This window comes from Phodopus roborovskii, unplaced genomic scaffold (genome assembly GCF_943737965.1).
Source record: "Phodopus roborovskii unplaced genomic scaffold, PHOROB, whole genome shotgun sequence".
NCBI classification, from domain to species: domain Eukaryota; kingdom Metazoa; phylum Chordata; class Mammalia; order Rodentia; family Cricetidae; genus Phodopus; species Phodopus roborovskii.
In genome coordinates this window covers 30,596,612-30,616,986 of record NW_026126480.1, presented here as the reverse complement: position 1 = coordinate 30,616,986, position 20,375 = coordinate 30,596,612, and the positions used below count along the sequence as shown (strand labels likewise).

Genomic DNA, 20,375 nt, shown 5'->3' with positions numbered 1-20,375 from the left:
TCTGAGCTTTGACCTCATTCAGAAGAGGCTAGAATTGCACATCTCTCTCCTCATCTAACAGATTAGAACCTGTAATTTAAGGTTTGAGTCATATCAAAGTTTGAAAAGCCATATGCTGTCACTACCTTTGCCAGAATAAGTTATTGGTTGATTGGTACCGTTATGATTGTCCCCAGAGAGGCTTATGAGGACACTAGCAGGAATCTCTCATTTGTGTGGATTCAGAGTTGTGAGGGTTGAAAGGTGAGGAGGCATTGAGATCATAGCTGAAATTGTTTAGACATTGGGTCTGGAGTAGTGAGAAGCTCAAGAGGAGGGAGGAGGGCTGATGAGCAGGGAAGGCCAAAGAGGCTGAGAGACTCAGAGTGGGTCAAACACAAGAGAGGGGAAGGAGAAGGGCTAGGAGGTGTTTCACATTCCAGGTAAAGCCTTGGGAGTAGATACCTATTAAGGAATGAGGGTGGAAGTGGGGGGAGCTCAGGAACAAAGAGGCTTGGGAGGTCTCCCAACTGAGTGGGTCATTCAAAGTTCAAGTATGGTTTGCTCAAGATGAGGACTTGGACTTATTTGCTCAGCCACTATTCTTTGGTGATCCATGTGACTTGGGTGAAACTCACCTGGAGCCAAGAATGGGAATATGACAGGGACATGGTCAATCATAGTATCCCATCCTCTAATCAACTGTGATTAGTTTACAACGAGGTACATGATCCAACTGGACCAGTTAGAAATCCCTTGGTGAATCTGATAAATGTATGCTGGGAGGGAGGATCACATTTTCTTTGACATGAATGTATTATAAAAGCAATACTCCCTGCCATGTGGGGATAGGCTTTTCCACCCCATGGAGAGATGTGGCCTGAGACAGACTAAAAGGCAAAATCAGAGAAACTGGGGAGACAGAGTCATTCCATGTATCTTGTGGCTCACTGACCACCTGATCCATATGACGCTTAGAGCTAGCTGGGGGGGGGGTCTGTTGCCCTGAGAAGCTTAATACAAGAGGAAAAGAGGGGAAAGGTAAATGAAGACTTGAGTCTTCAGTGAACCTGGGTCCTGGTTGGAGGGAGATGGGCATGGGTGTGGATGGAGAGTGATGTAAGCAAGAATTAAAGGGAAGGTTATCAAAGTCCAAGGGGTTCAAAGGATATGGGTTCAAATAGCAGAACTGGGGTGCTGAAAGGCTCTGAAAACGTCAAAAGCCACCTGGAGGGAAGCTTGCAGCTATAGAAACAACCTTCACCTGAAGCCATCAGAACCAGCCACCTAGACACCAGTGGGGACTGGTTGACCTCTGATCCAACATCAGAAGAATAGCATGACCGCCAGAAATAACTTTATTATTTTATTTTAAGTTAAAGATAATTAAATCTTCCCTTCCTTCCCTCCTTTCTTCTTTCTCTTCACTTTCTCTCCCTTCCTCCTTCTCTCCCCTTCCCACTGTCAAATCAGGAAGTTCCAGAATGCCTTATAGCCAAAATCTGCCTGCGGAAACACAAAAAGAAAACAGTGGACTGGCCAAAACAACCTGTAACTTGCTTTACCAACATCTGGTATGTGGTGTTTAATGCTGGAAAACAGGAACAGAAACTCAACACTAAAAAAATTCTGCCAACAGGTTGGAGAGCTGACTCAGTTGGTAAAGCGCTTGCCACTCAAGCATGGGGACCTGAGTCTGATCCCAGAATCCACATAAACATCCAGGTGTGGAGCTGGGGAGGTGGCTCAGTGTTTGCTGCCCAAGCAGGTAGACCTGAGTTCAGATCCCCAGCATCTATGTAAAGAGCTGCTGTGGTGGCATATACCTATAACCCCAGGGTTTGAGAGGAGGGTTGAGACAGGCAGATCCTGGGGACTCACTGGTCAGCAAGACTGCCAATAGGTGAGTCAAGTTCAGTGAAAGAGCCTGTCCAAAAAATTAGGTGTAGAGCAATAGAAGAAAATATCTAATATTGGCCTCTGGATTTCACACACACATACACTGGTGAGTTTCCCCTAACAGTAATGTATACACACATGCATAGGCTACACACACACACACACACACACACACACACATACACACACACACACACACGAAAATAAAAATAAAAAGTCAGATTTGGTCATACATGATACCAGTAATGGAGTGGTAGAGGCAGAGGGATCTCTGGGGATCACTTGCCAGCCAGCCTAGCCTAATCAATGAGCCCCAGGTCAATGAGAAACACTGTCTTTAAAAAATGGGATGGATGTCACCTAAGGAACAAAACTCATAGTTGACCTCTGGCCTCCACGTGGTCATGTGCACACATGTACCTTCACACGTGTCTGCACCAGCCTGCAAATACACCCACACCCAAGAAAAGTCTGCCAAGGATATTTCATGAGCCCTTCCCTCAGCAAAGAAGCTTAGTAATTGTCTTCTTTTTTATCATATATATGCATATATTTTTATCTATTATTATGTTTTTGAGGTGCTGAGACTGGACCTAGGATCTCATGTTTGCTAGGCAAGTGTTCTGCCATTAGCTTCTATTCTTTCCCATCTCTCTTTACAATTTCTTTTCTCCTTCCTCCCTCCCTTTCTTTGTTCTTTCTTTTTTAAATATATGCCTTTGATGTTACCTAAATTGACCTTAAACACACTTTGTAGCCCAGGCAATTCTTGAAATTGCAACCCTCCTGCTTAGCCTCCTGAGTAGTGAACATGAGAGGCATGAGCCATCGGACTTTGCTCAAAACAATCTTATATAGCAAAATTGGAGTCATACTGATCAAAGCTTGCCTGAAGTTGCATAGCTGTGTTACCACTTGGATTTGAATCATATAATACAAATTCAGAGTTTAAAAGTTATTACTGGATATATAAATATGCAAATATATGTGTGGATGAGTGGATAGATACATAGATGGGTGTTTGGACGGATAGATGGATGGATGGGTGGATGGATACATAGATGCATGGATGGATAGATGGGCTGGGAGATGGATGGACATATGGGTGGGTATATTGATTATGGATGAATAGCTATAGGTAAAATTTAAAGGTGACCTTAGAAGTTTGATCTGAGGAGACTCGGTAGTTTTCTGTCTTAAAAAGGCTGTCAGGGAGCCATGGATGTCCAGCCTCATTTTTTTCACCCTAATATCCTCTGCTTTGCTTTTTCCATGTTTACAACTCGGTCACTTTCAGATTCTTGGCTTGGGAAGTCCTCCAAGCTGGATTGGTTATGGCATATCATGGGAACCTGTCATCATAGAATAACTGTTTTCTTCTTCCTGCTTTATCTCCATTTCCCATTCTCTATCTGCCATGTATATTTATTATCAGTGCTGAGTGCTGGAAGCTCTTGGCTAATCACTCCTTACCCTACTTTTTTCGATGTTGCCTTTAAAGCACAGGCTGATCCCCCAGTTTAGAAATAAGTTCAGAACCCAGGCTTGGCTAATCATGGTTTCATCCCTTGGTTGCACTGTTTGATTCAGGACAGGGCTGATGGCTCAAATAATGAACACAACTCACTCAGTAAGTTAGAAACCGTTTCAGGAGAGCATGGGGCACTATGATACCATCTTGACACACTGTGTGGATGAATATGTCTGAGACAGAGCTAACAATGCAGGTGAGAAGCAGAAAGTCCAGGTCTTAAGCTCATGTTGAGTCTGCATCCAGCAGCGCCTGGAACATTGAACTTTTCAGTGATGGGAGCCAAAATGTATAGCATTTATTATTTTCTTAATTCAAAATGAATTAGAGTTTTGTTATTTTTTTAGAACAGATTTCTAATATTATTTTTGTGTAGACACAAGTGAAATATTTTCAATAATGCTATTAAAAAGAACAAAAGGTGACTGTCACTTCCTGAGTCCAAGCAGGCAGTTAAACAGAGCTGCGAGACAGCACAATTTGTCTGACAAACACTTCGCTCATTTGGCTGGAGATATGAGGAGAGGAGGTTGGGAAGATCCCCTGGGGAATGTTCCAGGAGGGAGAAGGAGGAGGAGCAAAGTAACAACTGGGGTGGTTTCACCTGCTCATCCAGCTCCTGGACTCCAGCTGGGCACAATGAGGTTCCTTTAGCTGGTAGCCTGCAATTACAGCACGTGTTTCAGGAATCCTGCTGATCCAGGCCCTTCTCCACCCTGGGCTGGCCCAGCCTTGGGACAGAAGGGGCTGGAATAGTTTTCAGTTTGCTGGGATGGACTAGAGGTGGTATGAGCCAGAGCTGGGCCTGGCAGATGTTCCCAGGGCCCAGAGGATGGCTACGCAGCTATTTCTCAGGACTGCTTCTCTGGAGGGGGTGGGGGGAAATCAGGGAGTGCTTTATCTTCAAGGTATCTCATTGACTTGCAGTTACTTTTAGGGGTGTTAGTCTGCTTTTAGGACACATATAATGCTGGCATTATTATCCACACAATTTTCTTTCTTTTCTGAGATGTATATGTGTGTTGTGTATATGGGCGAGGTGTCTGCAGGTGTGTAATGATACACATATGGGTACATGTACACCTGTTCATGCACACCTGAGACCAGAGGACAACTTTGGGTGTCATTCCATTAGCACCATCTACATTTTTTTTTTTTTAAAGACAGGGTCTCTCACTAGCTTGGAGCTCTCCAACTACACTAGCCTAAATGGTCAGTGGGCCACAAAGATCTGTCTGTCTCTGCCTCCCTAGAGCTGAAGTTACAAGCATGTGCCACCATGCTTGGCTTTTTTACATGGGTTCTGGGAGTTCAACTTGAGCCCTCACATTTGTAAGGCAAACACTTTACAGACCAAGCTATCTCCCTATCCCATGAGATCTTTGAAATTGCGCAAACTCATCTCGATTTCTGTACAGTCTGATAGGAAAGCATACACCTCATTGTGATATCATTCAGGATGAGAAGCAGCCATTCACCAGCCAGTGTCCATATACCCTCTGTGCCTCTAAGTACTTTTGAACCCCTTATCCACCCAGAAGTTTCTACTCTCTTGGCTTCTACAGCCAGGGCATCTTGCTTTGCATTCTCATTTGTAGTTTTTTTCTCTTAAGTCAACTCACTTTTTATTATTTGAGGTTTCTCTGCATAGCCCTGGCTGTCCTGGAATTCACTCTGTAGGCCAGGCTGGCCTTGAACTCAGAGATCTGCCTGTGTTTGCCTCCCAAGTGCTGGGGTTAAAGGGATGCACTGCCACTGCCCGGCAAGTCAGCTCACTCTTAAATATACACACATGTGTGGGTACAAACATACATACATACAAGGCAGAGCTTTGCTACACAGTTCAGCCTGATCTTCAACTTTGAGATTCCCAAGTGCTGAGATTATAAATGTGTCTTCATGCCCAGTCTTAATTTTACTTTGATTTTTTACTGGGGTAAAATTCACATTCCATAAAGTCATCCCATTTGAGGTTTGGTGCTGTCCAGCACATCTGCAATGCCCTACAAGCACTGCTTCTGTGTAGTTCCAAAATGTTTTTGTATCCCCAAGTGGGAACTCCAAGTCTATTCATAGGTAAACACCCTTTCATTCCTCTGGACAGCTGCCAATCTGCTCTGACTCTCTGAGTTTGTCTTTTTTGAGTCTTTGTTGTAAGTGGAAACAAACAGTTATGGAGATCTTTTATGTCTGCTGGCTTTTCAGTTGGGGAGATAGTTTTGAAATTCATCCACATGTCAGTACTTCATCACAAACTACATTTATTTCCTTTGTGTGTGTGTGTGTGTGTGTGTATGCGTGCAACCAGCTTGGGCATATATGGAAGTCAGAGGACAACTTGAAGGAGACAGTTGTCTCCTCCCACTAAGTGGATCCCGGGGATTGAACGTAGGTCTTCAGGCTTGATGTTGAGCACCTTCATGTGCTGACCTAATTCACTGGCCCCATTTCATTCCTTTTCAGTGACTGAATAAAGCCCTATTATATAAGGAAGTGTTTTTGCCAGTGCTGGTGTTTCCTTCTTTCCAGAACATTCTTCTCTATAATATATCTATCTGCATAAACGGCTACATCACTACTGTACTTAGAAGATAAAATGTCCTCCCTAGGCTCATGTGCTGAGTGAGGACTTTGTATCTAGCTGATGATACTCCTTGGGTAAAAAGTGAAAATTACTAGGAGGTAGGGCCTGGTTATTGAAAGTGGGTGTGGTGGGCATGGGTCTCTTGTCCAAGCCCACCCCTCTTTCTGTTTCTTGTCTGTCATAAGGTGAGCAGTCTGCTCTTGCTGTTGTTTTGTTCTGCCTCACATAGGGTACAAAGCAATGGTTCCAGGCATCCTTAAAACGAAGCCCCTGAGACCATGCGTGAAAATCTATCTGCTCTCTGGTAAAACTGCTTCTCTTGGATAACACCATCTCCAGGTTGTGGTAGCATCTGGGCCCTCCCCTTCCTGACAACATCAGGGGTGGTCTCTCTCCTCACAGCACCCACCACTCACTGTTCTGCCACTGACTGTCTCTACTATTGGTGGGGCTCATGAATTACCAGCTGTGTGCCTAGAGGAGATTTCTCTATGCCTTAGTTTCTTATTTGCAAGAGTACCTAAGGGGCCAGCACTACTGAAGTTGATGTGTGTGAGGCACTTCACAGAATCCATTGCAAATAATAAAATCTGGAAAGTTATGCCCTTCTTATTGTTCTTTTTTAAAAAATTGCATTTATTTGTTTGCTTTGTATAGGCACATGTGCTGTGGTGTACATGTGGAGGTCAGATGGAACTTGAGGTTTTTTTTCTTTCCTTCAACATGTATTCTGTGGATTAAACTCAGATCATTTAGCTTGGCAACAAGCTCCTCTACCCACTTAGCCACCTTGCCAGCCCAATTATTATTGTTCTTATAAGCTTCATATGATTAAATGTCAATCCTGGAATAATCTCTTATCTCAATCTGAGTAGGAAGCGGTAAGAGGTTATTCCCGTCTGCACAGAGTTCTTGATCTAATGAGAGACACGAATGGATAAAAATTTATACCAGGGGAGTGAAAGGTTTGTAGTGTTAAAAGAAGGGTAAATGGAAAAGGAGAAAAGGCTATATCGCAGGAGTCAAGCAGGCATGGAGATGGCTGGAGCCAGGAGCTGTGCACACCCATCTACTAGAGAACAATTAAGCCAGATGCTGTCGGTCTCACTTTTGACACGCCCAGCAGCAACTTCAGCCTTGCTGGAAGTGTTCCTGTTAATGAAGACTTGCCAAAGCTGGCCAGTTCCACGAACCTGAGGTCACAGTCCCCACTCTCCTTTGAGTAGTGCCAAAGTGAGCATCTGCTGCATGTCCCCTGTCAGTACCAGTTGTAGCCACCAGGAGCCCAGCCAGGCTTATGCCCTTAATGCTTGGCTGCATCAGCCCACTTCCCCAGGGGAGTGCCATGTCACCCAGAGTCATCATGTAGGCTGGAGTTTGTTATGTCCTTGGGTGATTTATATAAGTGCTTAGCACAGCTCCTAGCATATCACATCTGTTAGCTGACCCCGGAGAACCAGCACACATAGTACATGGGGAAGCGGTGGTAACTATAGGTGCAGGCATGGGATGCATTATTGGGTGGGACTCGTGTCCTTAGCTCATGTAGGGTCCCCAAGCCTCTTTTACAAAGACCCTGGATTCCACCAGCCTCTGTCCCTGTGTGGCAATGAGTCCCCAAATACTGGTCTTTTTTTTTTATCTGTGCACAAAGGGCCTTCTACTAGTCTAAATGCTTGGTGCTAAGCCTCCTCCTCTTTCTACCACGAGTGACATCAGCTTCATACTTAGTGAACATAGGGATTGCATCCAGGGTAGGGGAATGAAAGTGTCCATGCCAGCAAGTTAGGCTGCTTGGGTTCAAATTCAAGCTCTGCAACTTTCTATGTCATTTTGAAAAAAATAAACTTGATTTGCTCTAGTTTCTGTACCTCCTTAATGGACTAACCCAGGAACTGGCAAACTATTTTGGGAAAAGGCCAATGTTTTAATCACTCAGCTATGTTATTTCAGTTTGCATTGTATCCATGAACAAAGTATAAATAAGTTGGCATGACCGTGACTCAATAAAACTTTATTTATAGACACTAACAGTTGGATCTCATATAATTTTCATGAGTCACAAAATATTCTTTTTGACATATATGTATATATTAGCTATGTAAAAATTATAAACACACACATATACATCACACACACTCACATACATACACACACAGTCTCAGTTCAAAGACAAAATAAAGGATTGGGCCTGTAGGCTGGTGTTTGTTACACCCTTATGTAAGTGCTTAGCACAACTCCCAGCATACCACTCTTGAGTTTGAGATTATGGGAATACCATTTGTTTGGCAGGAGTGTCTAGCTATGCCCTTTAACTGGCCCTTCTCTCCTGCCCCACCCTACTACCCAAGTGGGGACATCCTGCCACACCCCTTGGCCTCTCTCTACTGTGCCCTCTCCAAACATGCTCCCGGGCCCTGGGCCAACTGTCTGTCTGAGGGTGCAGAGTACACCTTGTCCCAGCGTCAATGACTTAGGTCAGAAACGAACAGTTGGGATACAAGGATGGTGCTAATTTCTTTTGTCACACACATCAGGCGATGACTGGCCAGCCTTGCTACTGAAGATCACATGCTTGGGTATTATTGTAGATGAACTCCTGAGCTTGGGGCTCTGGAAGCACACTTCTCTCAGGATCCTGTGAAGAGCTCACTGTTGGCCCAGGTCATTACTGTTGGCTCTCCAGCTCAGAAGTGCCAAGTTCAAGTTGAGAATATAGCTCATCCTGGAAGTTATGAGTGTTGGAGCAGGGCCCATCAGGTCCTTCTGTGGATTCCCAGGCCATGCCCTGTTCACAGCAGGCTATTAATCATGTATCAAAAACCCAGAACAAGGATAGGAGGGCCTGTCTGTGTCAGGAGGAGAATCTCCTTAGATCATGATTGTTCTCTAGTTCTGTCTCAGGACTCATTGGTCAACTGAGTGTCCGTGAGCTGGGAGGAAAAGGCACTGTCCAAGCGTAAGGTATTGTATCTGGGGGGTGGCGTGCCAGGCACTGTGGCCTCTGGGGCTGGAGGCAGGCGCATAGCAGAGGTGAAAGTGGGCAGGTCATCATCTGTATCCAGAGCTGGATTATCCTGGCCCTGATGCCTGGAGTGAGTCTCAGGGGAGGGAGGTGCCCGCCTCCGGGTCCACCAATCCTTGGCTTTCTGCCACTGGTGGCGGGCAATAATAGAGAAGAAGTCAATGAAGAAGACTTCGATGATTTCGATGACACAGACGACTGAACAGCTCATCCACAGACCCAGCTGTCCACCAAAGTTGGAAAGAAGCATCTCAATCTGCAAGGGAGACCACAAGGCTGAGAATTGTGGCCCATACCTACAATCCAACACTTGGGGAGCAGAGAGAAGGATGCTTGCCAGTTCAAGGCCTGCCTGGGCTAATACTTAGTGAGACCCTATCTCAAAGGTGGGGGGCTTTTCACAATTGGCCTCAGCTATAGGCCTGTCTCCTCTTCTCTCACTGTGGGCTTCCCCTCTGAGACTTCAGCCATCCTATATCAGGTCATATCCCCTCAAGCTGACTGTTCCCCTAGAGCAGGTAAATAGGCATATTGATGAATTTGGGACATGTTGGACAAGCATACTACTCACACTGTTGGCTGGACTCTCCATGATGGATCTTTGGTTCAGGTCTTTGTAGAATATCAAGAGCTTGGCCAGGTCAGTCCTGTAGAAATTCCAACAGGTGGGTGGGAAGCCTTGGCTCCCTGCCAGATGACATCCCCTCAGCATAGCTATCATCTCCCTCCTGCCCAAGCCCCTATCATGACCTGTGCTCTGAACTTCCTCAGACTGTTAGAACCTTGTCCCCCAGTCTCTTTATATACCTCAGAGTGCATTTCCAACTTGGGCTTGGTTCTCAGGCCATCCATTCAGAAAAAAAAAAATTGTTCCTCAACCTCCAGAGGAAGCCAGTTCATCCAGCCACCCTCACATTAGGTTTCAACATTGGTAATTGTTTGATTGAAGTCTCAGACTCATATAGGAGACTGGTGCAAGTAAAAGAAGTAGGCATGCTAAGGAAATAGTGGCAATGAGTGTGGCAATGAGCATCTAGCCTCTATTAGGCACCTCCAATGTCACCAGACACTGTTGGAAGTCCTTTGGGTGAATGAATACAAGTCTCACAATGTCTCCCTGGGGTAGGGAGCTATGTTTTAATCATTCCTCTACTATACCAGTGTGGAAATTGAGGCATAGATTGGATTCATTCACTGCATAGCTGACTGTTGGATGAGCTGGTTCAAAGCCAGACCCATTTGGCTTCAAGGCCATGCCCTAAACTACCATTCTAATTCTCTCCTGATGGACCTGGAAGGTTCACATTTATTCAGAGTTTTCACTGTTACATTGTCATTTGATGTGATGCAAGGATGGAAGTTACATGTATATAGAATACTTAAACTTTTAGGAAAGGCAGAAAATAAGGAACTGCTTTATTGGCCTAGATTTGGCTAAGGGTCACTGATCTGCAAGAGTTGGTTGCAAATGCTCAGTCTCATTCTATTTGTTGTTGTTTCTTTATTTGTCATATTTATTTGAGACAAAAATCTCAAGATGTAACCTAAGGTTTCCTTGAACCATCAACCCTCTTGCCTTTGCTCCAAAATTTGGGGTTTACTGACTGATGAGCTAAATCTTATCTTTATCATTTCACTGCATACTCTATGCGGGGTGGGGTAGGGGGCAGAGAGAGCATGTTTGTTCACCTGGATGACCCCATTTTCCCCCAATGGCTTACACACCACCTGGCCTTAGTGGGATGGATGCTCTGGACTGGAGACCAGATTGGCTTTTACTGAGGAAGACCCTGTGCTGAAACATGGTAATGACCAGAAGTATGAATTTTACATTGCCTGAATCTCTCCCCTATTTTTCTCCATCTGCTGAGGTTCCTGATCTCTGGCCTAGATAATTGTTGCCAAAAGTATCTCAGAATTTAATTGCTTTGTGAAAAATACAAGCAGGATTAGAAGGTTGGATGCTAAAAGAACTGTTTTTGTAAGTCAGGATCCACCAGCAAATCACAAAGCAAGTTTACTGGACTATGGTAGTACCTGCCACATAACTGAATAGACTAGGCACAGTTGGGTGTGTGCTTCATGCCGGCAATCCCAATACTTGGTAGGTGGAGACAGGAAGGTTAGGAGCTCATGGTCATTCTTAGCTACATAGTGAGTTTGAGACTAACTTGGGCAACATATGGTCCCATCTTAAAAAACAAAAACAAAACAAAACAAAACAAAAACTCAAAACTTGGGAAAGGAAAAAAGATGAAGAAATATCAGAATATATTGAAAGGCATGTCAAAATGTTTGCCAGTTGAGATGGTATGGTACTAACCAATCAAACAAATTAGGATGGAAACTTGCCCTCCCTGTTTGTTGGTTCTGGATCCATATGTTCAACCAATCATGGAGGGGGGGTTTTTTGAGAGGAAAAATAATTACATCTGGATTAAACATGCACAGACTTGTTTTGTGTCAGAGTCCCTGAACAATCTAATACAATAGCTATTTCCATAGGATTTACATCACACTGGGCGCCACGAGGAATTCAAAGGTGACTTAAATGGATGAGAGGATGTGGTAGGTCATATGCAAACATGTACCATTTCACATATAGGACTTGGGCATTCAGAGATTCTGGTATTCATGGGGGAGTCATGGAACAGATTACCCCGAGGGTACAGAAAGACATCTGCAAACAATTGGTTTGGCCAGAACATCTGAAAATCAGCCAAAGTGCTTTGTACATCATAAGGAAATACTGTTGCATGTTTTATTCCAGTTATGGGCTCAATGGGCCACAATGCAAAATGTATTTCATATGGTGGATCATGGTCAAACAAAAGTCTGAGTAGGTCCTGGTTCATGATAGGAGCTCAGTAAATATTTGTTGACTAAGTGATTGAATGAACGAAAAGGAGAGGGCTTGGCAATGAGGAAGCAAGCAAAGGGCTCAGAGCCTGTGGCAGACAGAGGCAGAGAGAACTGGGTGGAGGTAAACTTACTTGTTGAGCTTTTTGTTTATTTGTTGGCCTTGGTCCCAGGTGAGAACATTCAGCAACCATTTCTGTGATGGAGAAAGAAAGAGTGGGCCTAATGCTACCCACTGCCCTCTTCTTCAGCCACACCCCAATTTCTATGGCCTTGGCTGTGTAGATCTACTCACACAGGAACTGTGCCTGGTTATAGTTATAGCCATAATAGAATAGATGAGGACCCAAAGGGTTGGTAGGGGGAGTAGCGGTAGAGCTTACCTCGGAAGCCTCAGATGGCCACTGCGCCAAGCTGGTGGTTAGTGTCCATTCCTTAAAGCTTGGAGGAGAAGGGCACAGAGTCAAGACAGGCTGCTGACCTAGCATAGCCCTGCCTGCCCTGTCCCTCCAGATCTACGCACCTGCAGGCTTGCTTGCATACTGATTGGCAGCCCAGTTCTTCTCGGACAAAGGCCTGGTACAGCTGGTAGTAGCAATACACTGGGGAACAGGGTAAAAGGTAGTATGAGCTTTGGGGCCACAGTACCCTTCCTAGGGACACCTGTGGTGCCCCCACTACCTTGTGCTAGTTATTTATTTCTTCACCTTTTACAAATGCTATTGGGGGGGGGGAGAGGGGAAACCAATGCTGGTCTGTGATGTCAGGAAATAGCATGGTGGTGCATACCTTAATCCCAGCACCCAGGAGACAGAGGCAGGCAGATATCTGCGTTCTCGGCCAACCTGGTCTACAAACTGAGTTCCAGGACAGCCAGGGGTATACAGAGAAAGCTTGCCTCAAAAACAAACAACAATAACAACAAGAAAAAGACCTGAGCTGGGGGTTTGGCAGCTCTTGGGTCCAATACTGTGACTTCTCGCCTGTATGTCCCAAGGTAAGTGACTTAATCTTTCTTAACCTTGGTTCTCTGCTCCATTCAAGAGTACTAACAGCAGTGCTTTTTAGAATTGACTATATGGGCAAGCTATTAGCACAGGCTGGGACATAGCATTTAGTTCATAATTGAAAAGCACAACCCAAGCTAGGCTTATTAATAGAAAGGGCCTTAAACAACCTCTTCAGGCAAAGGGCAATCACAACAGGGGCTTAAAAGATCACAGGGCAGCCCATTGCTGGGCCAAGCTGATTCCCCTCCTGGGATGCACAAGGCTGGAGGTGGGAATCACTCACTCCAGTTGGGGTGTTGCTGGTAGTTGCAGTAGTTGGCTGCTGGAGGCAGAGGCTGGCTGTACTGTGCACAGCCACATTTTTCTACCATCTTCATCTGGAAGCATGAATAAAGGCAAATCTGAAAGAGAATACCCAAGAATGTTCTTAACCTCCTTGCAGGTAGAGGCCAAGAACTCCCTGCCTGCATATCTTACATTCCAAAGCTTTTTCCTATCATGCTGGCCATAGCACACACACATAAAATTAAAGAAAGCAAAGTAATTAAAAAAATTTTTTTTAAAGACCAAGTTTTTTTCAGGAAGCCCAGCATGGAATTCTCTAGCTTTCATTAGAAATGAGCTGAAAGGTGATAAAACACACCTCTTTGCTCACAAGGAGGGACTGTTAGCCTGAGAACCTCTGCTTACAAGAATTTATGCTACAACCAAATGGACTTTAGACCCCTAAAGTGAGTTCATTAGAAAGATGCCTTGAGTAATATTTAATGATAAGTTTCTGAGAACAAATATTTTAATATAGTCCTATATTTCATGCTCACTACAGTCTTGTGGAGTAATATGGTACTTAAAGATAAAAAAAGATATAGCCGAGATTTGAATAATCTGCTTGTAGTCACGTGGAAGATAGACATCACAGCTCATATTTGGACAGGTGTGGTGGTGTACACCCATACTCTCAACACGTAGAAAACGGAGGCAGGAGCATAGCAATGTGGAGGGGCCAGCCTGAGCTACACAGGGAGTTCAAGGCCATCTTTGGATACAAAATAAGACCCTGTCTCAGAAACAAAACAACACACAACCAACAACAACAACAAAAACACTGAGTCTTAAACTTGAGTAGGCTTTGAAATCCCTACCCTACACTACAAGCTTCCTGGGTATTGTGGTCATAATTCTGAAAAATCCAGTGTGGAGGACCTGCAACCAAGCATTGGTCTGTTAGGACCACGCTTCTCACTGTTTATTGGAAGTTGTTCCTATTTCCCCTTTCCCTGGGTGTCAGCACTCACATGATATAAAATATAAAGTAGCCTACAACCTCATTTGCCATGTAGACCAGGTTAGCCATCTGTGAGCTTCTAGGGACCTGCCCGTGTCTACCTTGCCATTGCTAGGTTACAGGCACATACCTGGCTTTTTATGTGGGTTCTGAGAGTCTGAACCCATGTTCTCGTGCTCTCTGAGCTGTATCTCTAGCCTCCCCCCCTGCCAACTCCCCCCATCTTTTATTCTGTTAAGATGGTACTCTGGGCTTTCTAGCATCCTGATATGAGGCTAACTTCAGAGTTCCAGCCTGTGAGAGGAGGGATAACAGTCCACTACTCATTGCACTGGAGCACTGAAAACTGCAATGCCTATGGGGCCAGTGATGTCATATTCTATGGGGGTCAGATCTGTGGATATCAGTCACGATATAGCTTGTTTAAAGTGGCGGCTCCTCCTGTGGTTTGTCCTGCTGGGGTATGTGTTCCCAGATCCTAAATCACTCTTTTTTTTTTTTAACAAGAGAAGCTAGAAATATGGATTTTTCTTGTGGTGTTTTCTGTATTTTTAATGTCATTCTGGTTAGAGCAATCAGTATACAACCCAGTGGATTCCAGGAGCTGCCAATTAGCTCACCTTGATCCACTACAACTCTGTGACTGTCAAGGGGGTCAAACTTGCCAAGTCATAGGGCACAAATGTATCTGGAAGCCAAACTTATGACCCCTCAGCTTGTGTCTCCTACTGAAGGTTCTCTCCTGTCTATCCTTTGCCAAGGCCCATTTAGCAAGTATACTTGTCTGTCTTGTACATTGTGTTCCACATAAACCTCAGTGAGTCAATTAGGCTCTGGTTACAGAGGACCGAAGAAGACTGGAATCAGCTGGCATCATTTGTACTTGAGGTCTTTGGACCAACCCCAGATATCCTCACCCTAGTTCCTGGTCCCAGGCACACCTCAGCTTAGATATAACTTCATCTTTTGGATCCAGGCCATGACCCAGAGATGCAGGCCCTGCCATGCCATACCTGGAGGGAGTAGGCAGCGTTGTAGATGTTTGTGATGGGCACATCGCCGCCGTCTTCTGTGCACTGGCTGTAAGGTTCGCTCAGCTTGAATGATTCTGTCTGCAATTACAACAGCACATAGTCATCTATACCTCCTTAGGAACCGGGATGGGAGGGCGCCTCTGAAAGTGACTAATCATTTAGTTACTCACCTCAGTTTACTAGGTACCTAATGGGTCTGGTGCTATTGAGGACACTATGAAATCCATAATGAGAAAGGTTGGCAAATGCCCTGCTCTCACTGAGCATGTATTCTCAAAGAGTATACAGCCATGTGTTCAATAAGATACCTTGCCTTACTAGCTTATTAGTCAATCAATGAGATGGGGCTTGGAGATGACTCAGTGGGTAAAGTGTTTGGTGCATAAGTGTGAAGACCTGAATTTAAATCCCAAGAACCGACATAAAGCTGGACACAATAGATTCTGGGTCTGTAATTCTAGCACCCTGACAGGGAAATGGGAGGTAATCAGTGGACTCCTGGAAGCTTGTGGCCCAGCTAGCCTGGGATATGACAAACCCCTGATATGCCCTTGACCTCTCTACATATGTCCTGTGGCAGATATAGCAATGCTCATACACACACACACACACACACACACACACACACACACAGAGAGAGAGAGAGAGAGAGAGAGAGAGAGAGAGAGATTTAAATGAGATTAATTTTGGATAATGCTCAGGACATTGGATAGACTTAAGAGGATGAGACAGTCAGTCTTCCAGGTAGATTAGAAAGACATCTCTGAGAAAGGGCCCTTTAGTAGAAACAAAGACCAAATGAAGAGCAAAGTCCATACACTTTAATGGTCGGGTCATGGCCATTTGAATCCTGATCTATAATCTCTCACATGGACATCTAGAGCTTAACCTCTAATAACTCATATGCCTTACCTGTCCAGGCTCCAGAAAAACTAGAAAATTTACTCCTCAAAAAGATAAAGAATGGCTTGTGTTGTCCCCTCAGATGTGGGCCTGCCCAAGAGCCTTACAATTGTAAAATTAATAATTCCCCACTTATCTGCTATAAAAGAACTCTTACTCCTTCTGAGTGGTCTGGGCCCTTGCTAGAATGTTACTGGCTGAAGACACTCTCTATTCTGTCTTAGTAAATTCTTCAATGGCCTACAATGGTTACTTTTAAATATCAGCCTGCCATAACAGCATCACCAGGGAAGAGAATCTCAACTGAGTAACTGTTGGTCTGTGGGTATGAGCATGGGAGGCTGGAGTCTTGATTATTGCATGAAGTAGGAGTGCTTACCCTGAATGTAGGTAGCACCATCCCCTGCTTTGGGCCCTTGGGCAGTGTGAGAGTAGAGAAGGGGTAGCTAAGTAGCAAGCAAGCAGGCAGCATGGTGCATTCCTTTCTCTGCTTCCACTGGGTGCTTGGGCTCCTATCATTTCTCTGAAATGATAGACTATAACTTGGTGTAAGGAGCCAAATAAGCCTCTTCTTCCACTAACAGCTTCTGCTCAAAGGGGATTTTTTTTGTTTGTTTCTTTTGTCTGTTGTTTGTTTTATCATAGCATCAGACTGAGGTGAGGACTGGGACCATGTCATCAGCTTCCACTGCATGGCTTCTCAAAGTACCTTTTTGTGTTGACTGAGGATAAAATGGCTTTTGGAGACCTGGGGGAAGAGTTGCCAGGCAGACAGAACAGCAAAGACTGAAGTGGTGGTTATGGTGGTGGTGGGGCGGTCATTTTGCCTGGAATTTGGCAGAAGAGAGAAATCTCTGGGGCTGGGAATGTAGCTTAGTGGTAGAGCTCTTATCTAACCTGCGTGGGCTGAATGCTCAGCATTGGAGTCAGGAAGAAAGATCTATGGAAACAAATCGGGAGGAGTTAAGACAAAACCACCCTGAGTGCCTGCTGAGAAACCTGAATTCAGCTTCCTGAATGGTAATAAGCCATCTGTTTATCTGCTGGGAGGAGGACTAGAAGGTAAGAAGTGTGGGGCTGTGAGATGCCTGAGGTTCCAGTCCCTTCAGCAGGGCCTGACCTCTGGTTCTGGATGTTGATTTTCTTAGAAGAACCAAGGAAAATAGAATAATATAGCCTGATCATAAGAGGGGGGACAGCATCAATATTCAAAGTTCAAAGCCCTTATCCATCCACGTATAGCAGTCCATCAAGTTTGCCTCCAACTTAATATATGGCAAAGCAAACAATCAGACACAACAAAGAAAAACAAAACAAAAAATGAATAATAATAACAACAACGAAAATAAGAATGGGCATGGATAACATCTCTGAAAAGGGGCAAAAAGTAAGCTGAAACCATAGCCAGCCTAGAGTGAGGGTCTGTGGTCTGCTCACATTTGAGAATGCATGTGTGCACTCATGCACCCATGCAGTGTTGTAGATCAGGCTAAAGATTGCATAGGATGACATGCTTCTAAAAGAAAAGGATGATAATTGGGCAAAACTAAGAGCTGGTAGGCTCCACACAGATAGAAACAGACCAGAAGCATGTGGAGAGGTTACTCTCTCTATTTATTTTGTAATTCATCTGCTGACACATTAGTCTCCCTCAATTAACTGCAAGTTCCTGAAGGGCAATTGGCCATGGTCACTTTGAAACTGTGGAATGACAAACAAGTAAAGGGGAAAGTGGCTGCTTGGACAGATAGACAACAGACAGACAAGACAGACATAATTCTGTTGTCTAACCTGTTCTTTTCACTAATAACAATTGAGCTTGTTTCCAGTCAGTGCAGAATCAATGGACTTACAGCTAAATGGCAAATCCACTTAGAGATTCTAGTGCCTGCCAAGGGTGGGCTGGGAAATAAAATGCAGAGATGCCAAGCTGTAGCTCTCTCCAAGGACACCTCTGCAAGCTCTAGGAATCTTGAGACCCAAGATCCTGCTGACCTGTTCACAGAGCCAGTCTGCCACAGGCTCTACTTGTCTGCTGCAGTAAGAACACCATCTGGCAACTAGGTAAGGGGGTCTGCGTGCTTGGGACTCTGGCAGTCCCCGGGTACTCAGACAACATAGAAGTCACAGACTCCAAACAACCTCTCAGGACCCCATGGTCTTTGTTTCAATGGTTCTTGTTTCCATAGAAGCCCTGGGTGGTTCAGAGTTTCCTTCTCACTCACTCATGATAGGTGGAGGTCCTTCCTCCAGAGATGCAACTGGAAGAACTTTGCTAGCCACCTCCAATTCTGATTCATACCAACTGATCCCGAGATTTTATTCTGTGGCAAAAGGCTTCACCCAGGTAAAGTCTCTAAAAAAAAAAAAAAAAAAAAACAAAAAAACAAAAAAACAAAAAAAAAAAAAAAAAAACTGAGGCTGCACAAGGTGGAGCTGTGTCTCCTGCTTCCTATGTCAAAACTGTGCAACATCTACATCCTGTCCCAGGGCCACTACAGAGAGTTGAGCAGTGAGCAAACTGGTCTCCCAGCTCATCCAGAGCAATACTGCAGTCAGTTTCCACTGTGTACATTTCAGGGTGAGATGTAAGGGAATGAAAGATTTTTGCTATTGCAGACAGGATGTCCTCACTCCTAGCCCCAAAGGATGTAACTGAGATAGTTCCATAGGCTCCTCATAGAAGCAGAATCCAACCTTGACCATCTAATCTGACCATACACCAAGGTGGTAGGATTCTGAGCACTAAGGGGCCCCTTCTGCAGCAACCACATTATGGCCAATGGCCGATCGTCCCTACACAAGGTGCAGTGGCAGGCTCACTAGCCATGCAATCAGAAATGGCAGTGTGTGTGTATGTGTGTGTGTGGGGGGGGGGACACAAGTTTAAATAAGTCTGATTTCATATCCCAGCAGTGCTACCTCAGATTGAATGAGTTGACTTCTGTAGGCTTCAGTGCTTTCTGAGAACAATTTATAATATGTTTACATAAGTCTCTGACCTGCGTGGTGTGGGTAATTTTGATGGTCAGCCTGACAGTATTTTGAATCATCTAGTAAACACATACCTGGGTACACCTGTGAGGATATTTCCAGAAATGGGGAGAAAAGACCATTCTAAATATAGCCAGACTATTTACTAGCTTCATCTCTGTGTCTACTGACAGAGGAAGAAATGTGACCAGCCACTCCTGCTGCCACACCTGCCTCACCATGGTGTCCTGCATCCTCAAACTGGGAGACAAACCTTCTTATCCTCAACTTGTGTTCACTGGGTATTTTGCCATGGCAAGGAGAAAAGTAAGGAAGATATCAAGTCAATTCATTGAACTGCTAAGAAAATCAACTTTCTAATAAAACAAGGTAGATGAGTTCTTGTTTAACCCCCTCTCCCCTGAGGATGAAGAGAGCAGCATCCTCATAATGTGTCATATAGGCTGCCAGGGAAGGGAAACAGCAAGCTTGCCCTACTGTGGTAGCATGTGATGTGGTCATAGTTCGGAATTCTCAACTAGAGAAATGGGGATTGTCATTAGAGAACTCCTGCCTTCCTGACCTCTATCCATTGCTTCTCTTTTTTTTCTTTTTAGTTTGGAGATAAGGTCTCATTATGCAGTCCAGGATGGCCTAGAACTTGTAACCCTCCTGCTTCAGCACCTTGAGTGTTGGTATTGCAGATGTGTTTCTCCCTGTCTGGTGATTCAAGCTGTAGCTTTCCTAGCTCTAAGAACTTGTTTGTTGTAAACTGTGTTGTTTACTTACTTATTTTTACTCTGAAGAAGGATTTTTGTATTGGTGCTACACTCTTTTCTGTAGTGGGAAATGTATTTGATCTGAGATTTTTCTCCCTTTAAAAATGTAACACTTGCTAGGTGGTGGTGGTGCATGCCTTTAATCTCAGCATTCGGGGAGGCAGAGGCAGGTGGACTGGTGAGTTTGAGGCCAGCCTGATTTACAGAGTGAGTTCCAGGACAACCAGGACTGTTACACAGAGAAACCCTATCTTGGAAAAACAAAACAAAATAAATACTGGGGAGGATTGAAGATATAGTTCCATTATTGAGTGCTTACACAAAGCTGGGGTTCCATTCCTAGCAACACATAAACTAGGAATGACATGATGTCCACCGGGGGTTGGGGAGGAGGCAGAGGCAGGAGAATCAGAAGTGCATGAGACTCTACCACATGGAGAAACCCTGTCTCAAAAATCAAATCAATAAATAAGCAAATCAATAAATAAATAAATATTGCAGTGATAGTCTTCAA

General features: G+C 44.5%; 1 protein-coding gene across 1 annotated transcript in view; it reads right to left on the bottom strand.

Moving 5' to 3' along the window:
• Positions 1-7,986: 7,986 nt before the first annotated feature.
• The window catches only part of Scnn1g (sodium channel epithelial 1 subunit gamma), a 32,445-nt gene continuing 20,056 nt past the window's right edge, over positions 7,987-20,375 (bottom strand). Inside the window, exons 7-13 of the mRNA XM_051192855.1 lie at positions 15,186-15,284; positions 13,171-13,288; positions 12,401-12,479; positions 12,261-12,318; positions 12,012-12,073; positions 9,590-9,665; positions 7,987-9,274 (exon numbers count right to left, since the gene is read on the bottom strand). Of these exons, the coding sequence (XP_051048812.1) occupies positions 8,894-9,274; positions 9,590-9,665; positions 12,012-12,073; positions 12,261-12,318; positions 12,401-12,479; positions 13,171-13,288; positions 15,186-15,284 (873 nt within the window). The 3' untranslated portion in view covers positions 7,987-8,893. The remainder of the gene's footprint in view (positions 9,275-9,589; positions 9,666-12,011; positions 12,074-12,260; positions 12,319-12,400; positions 12,480-13,170; positions 13,289-15,185; positions 15,285-20,375) is intronic.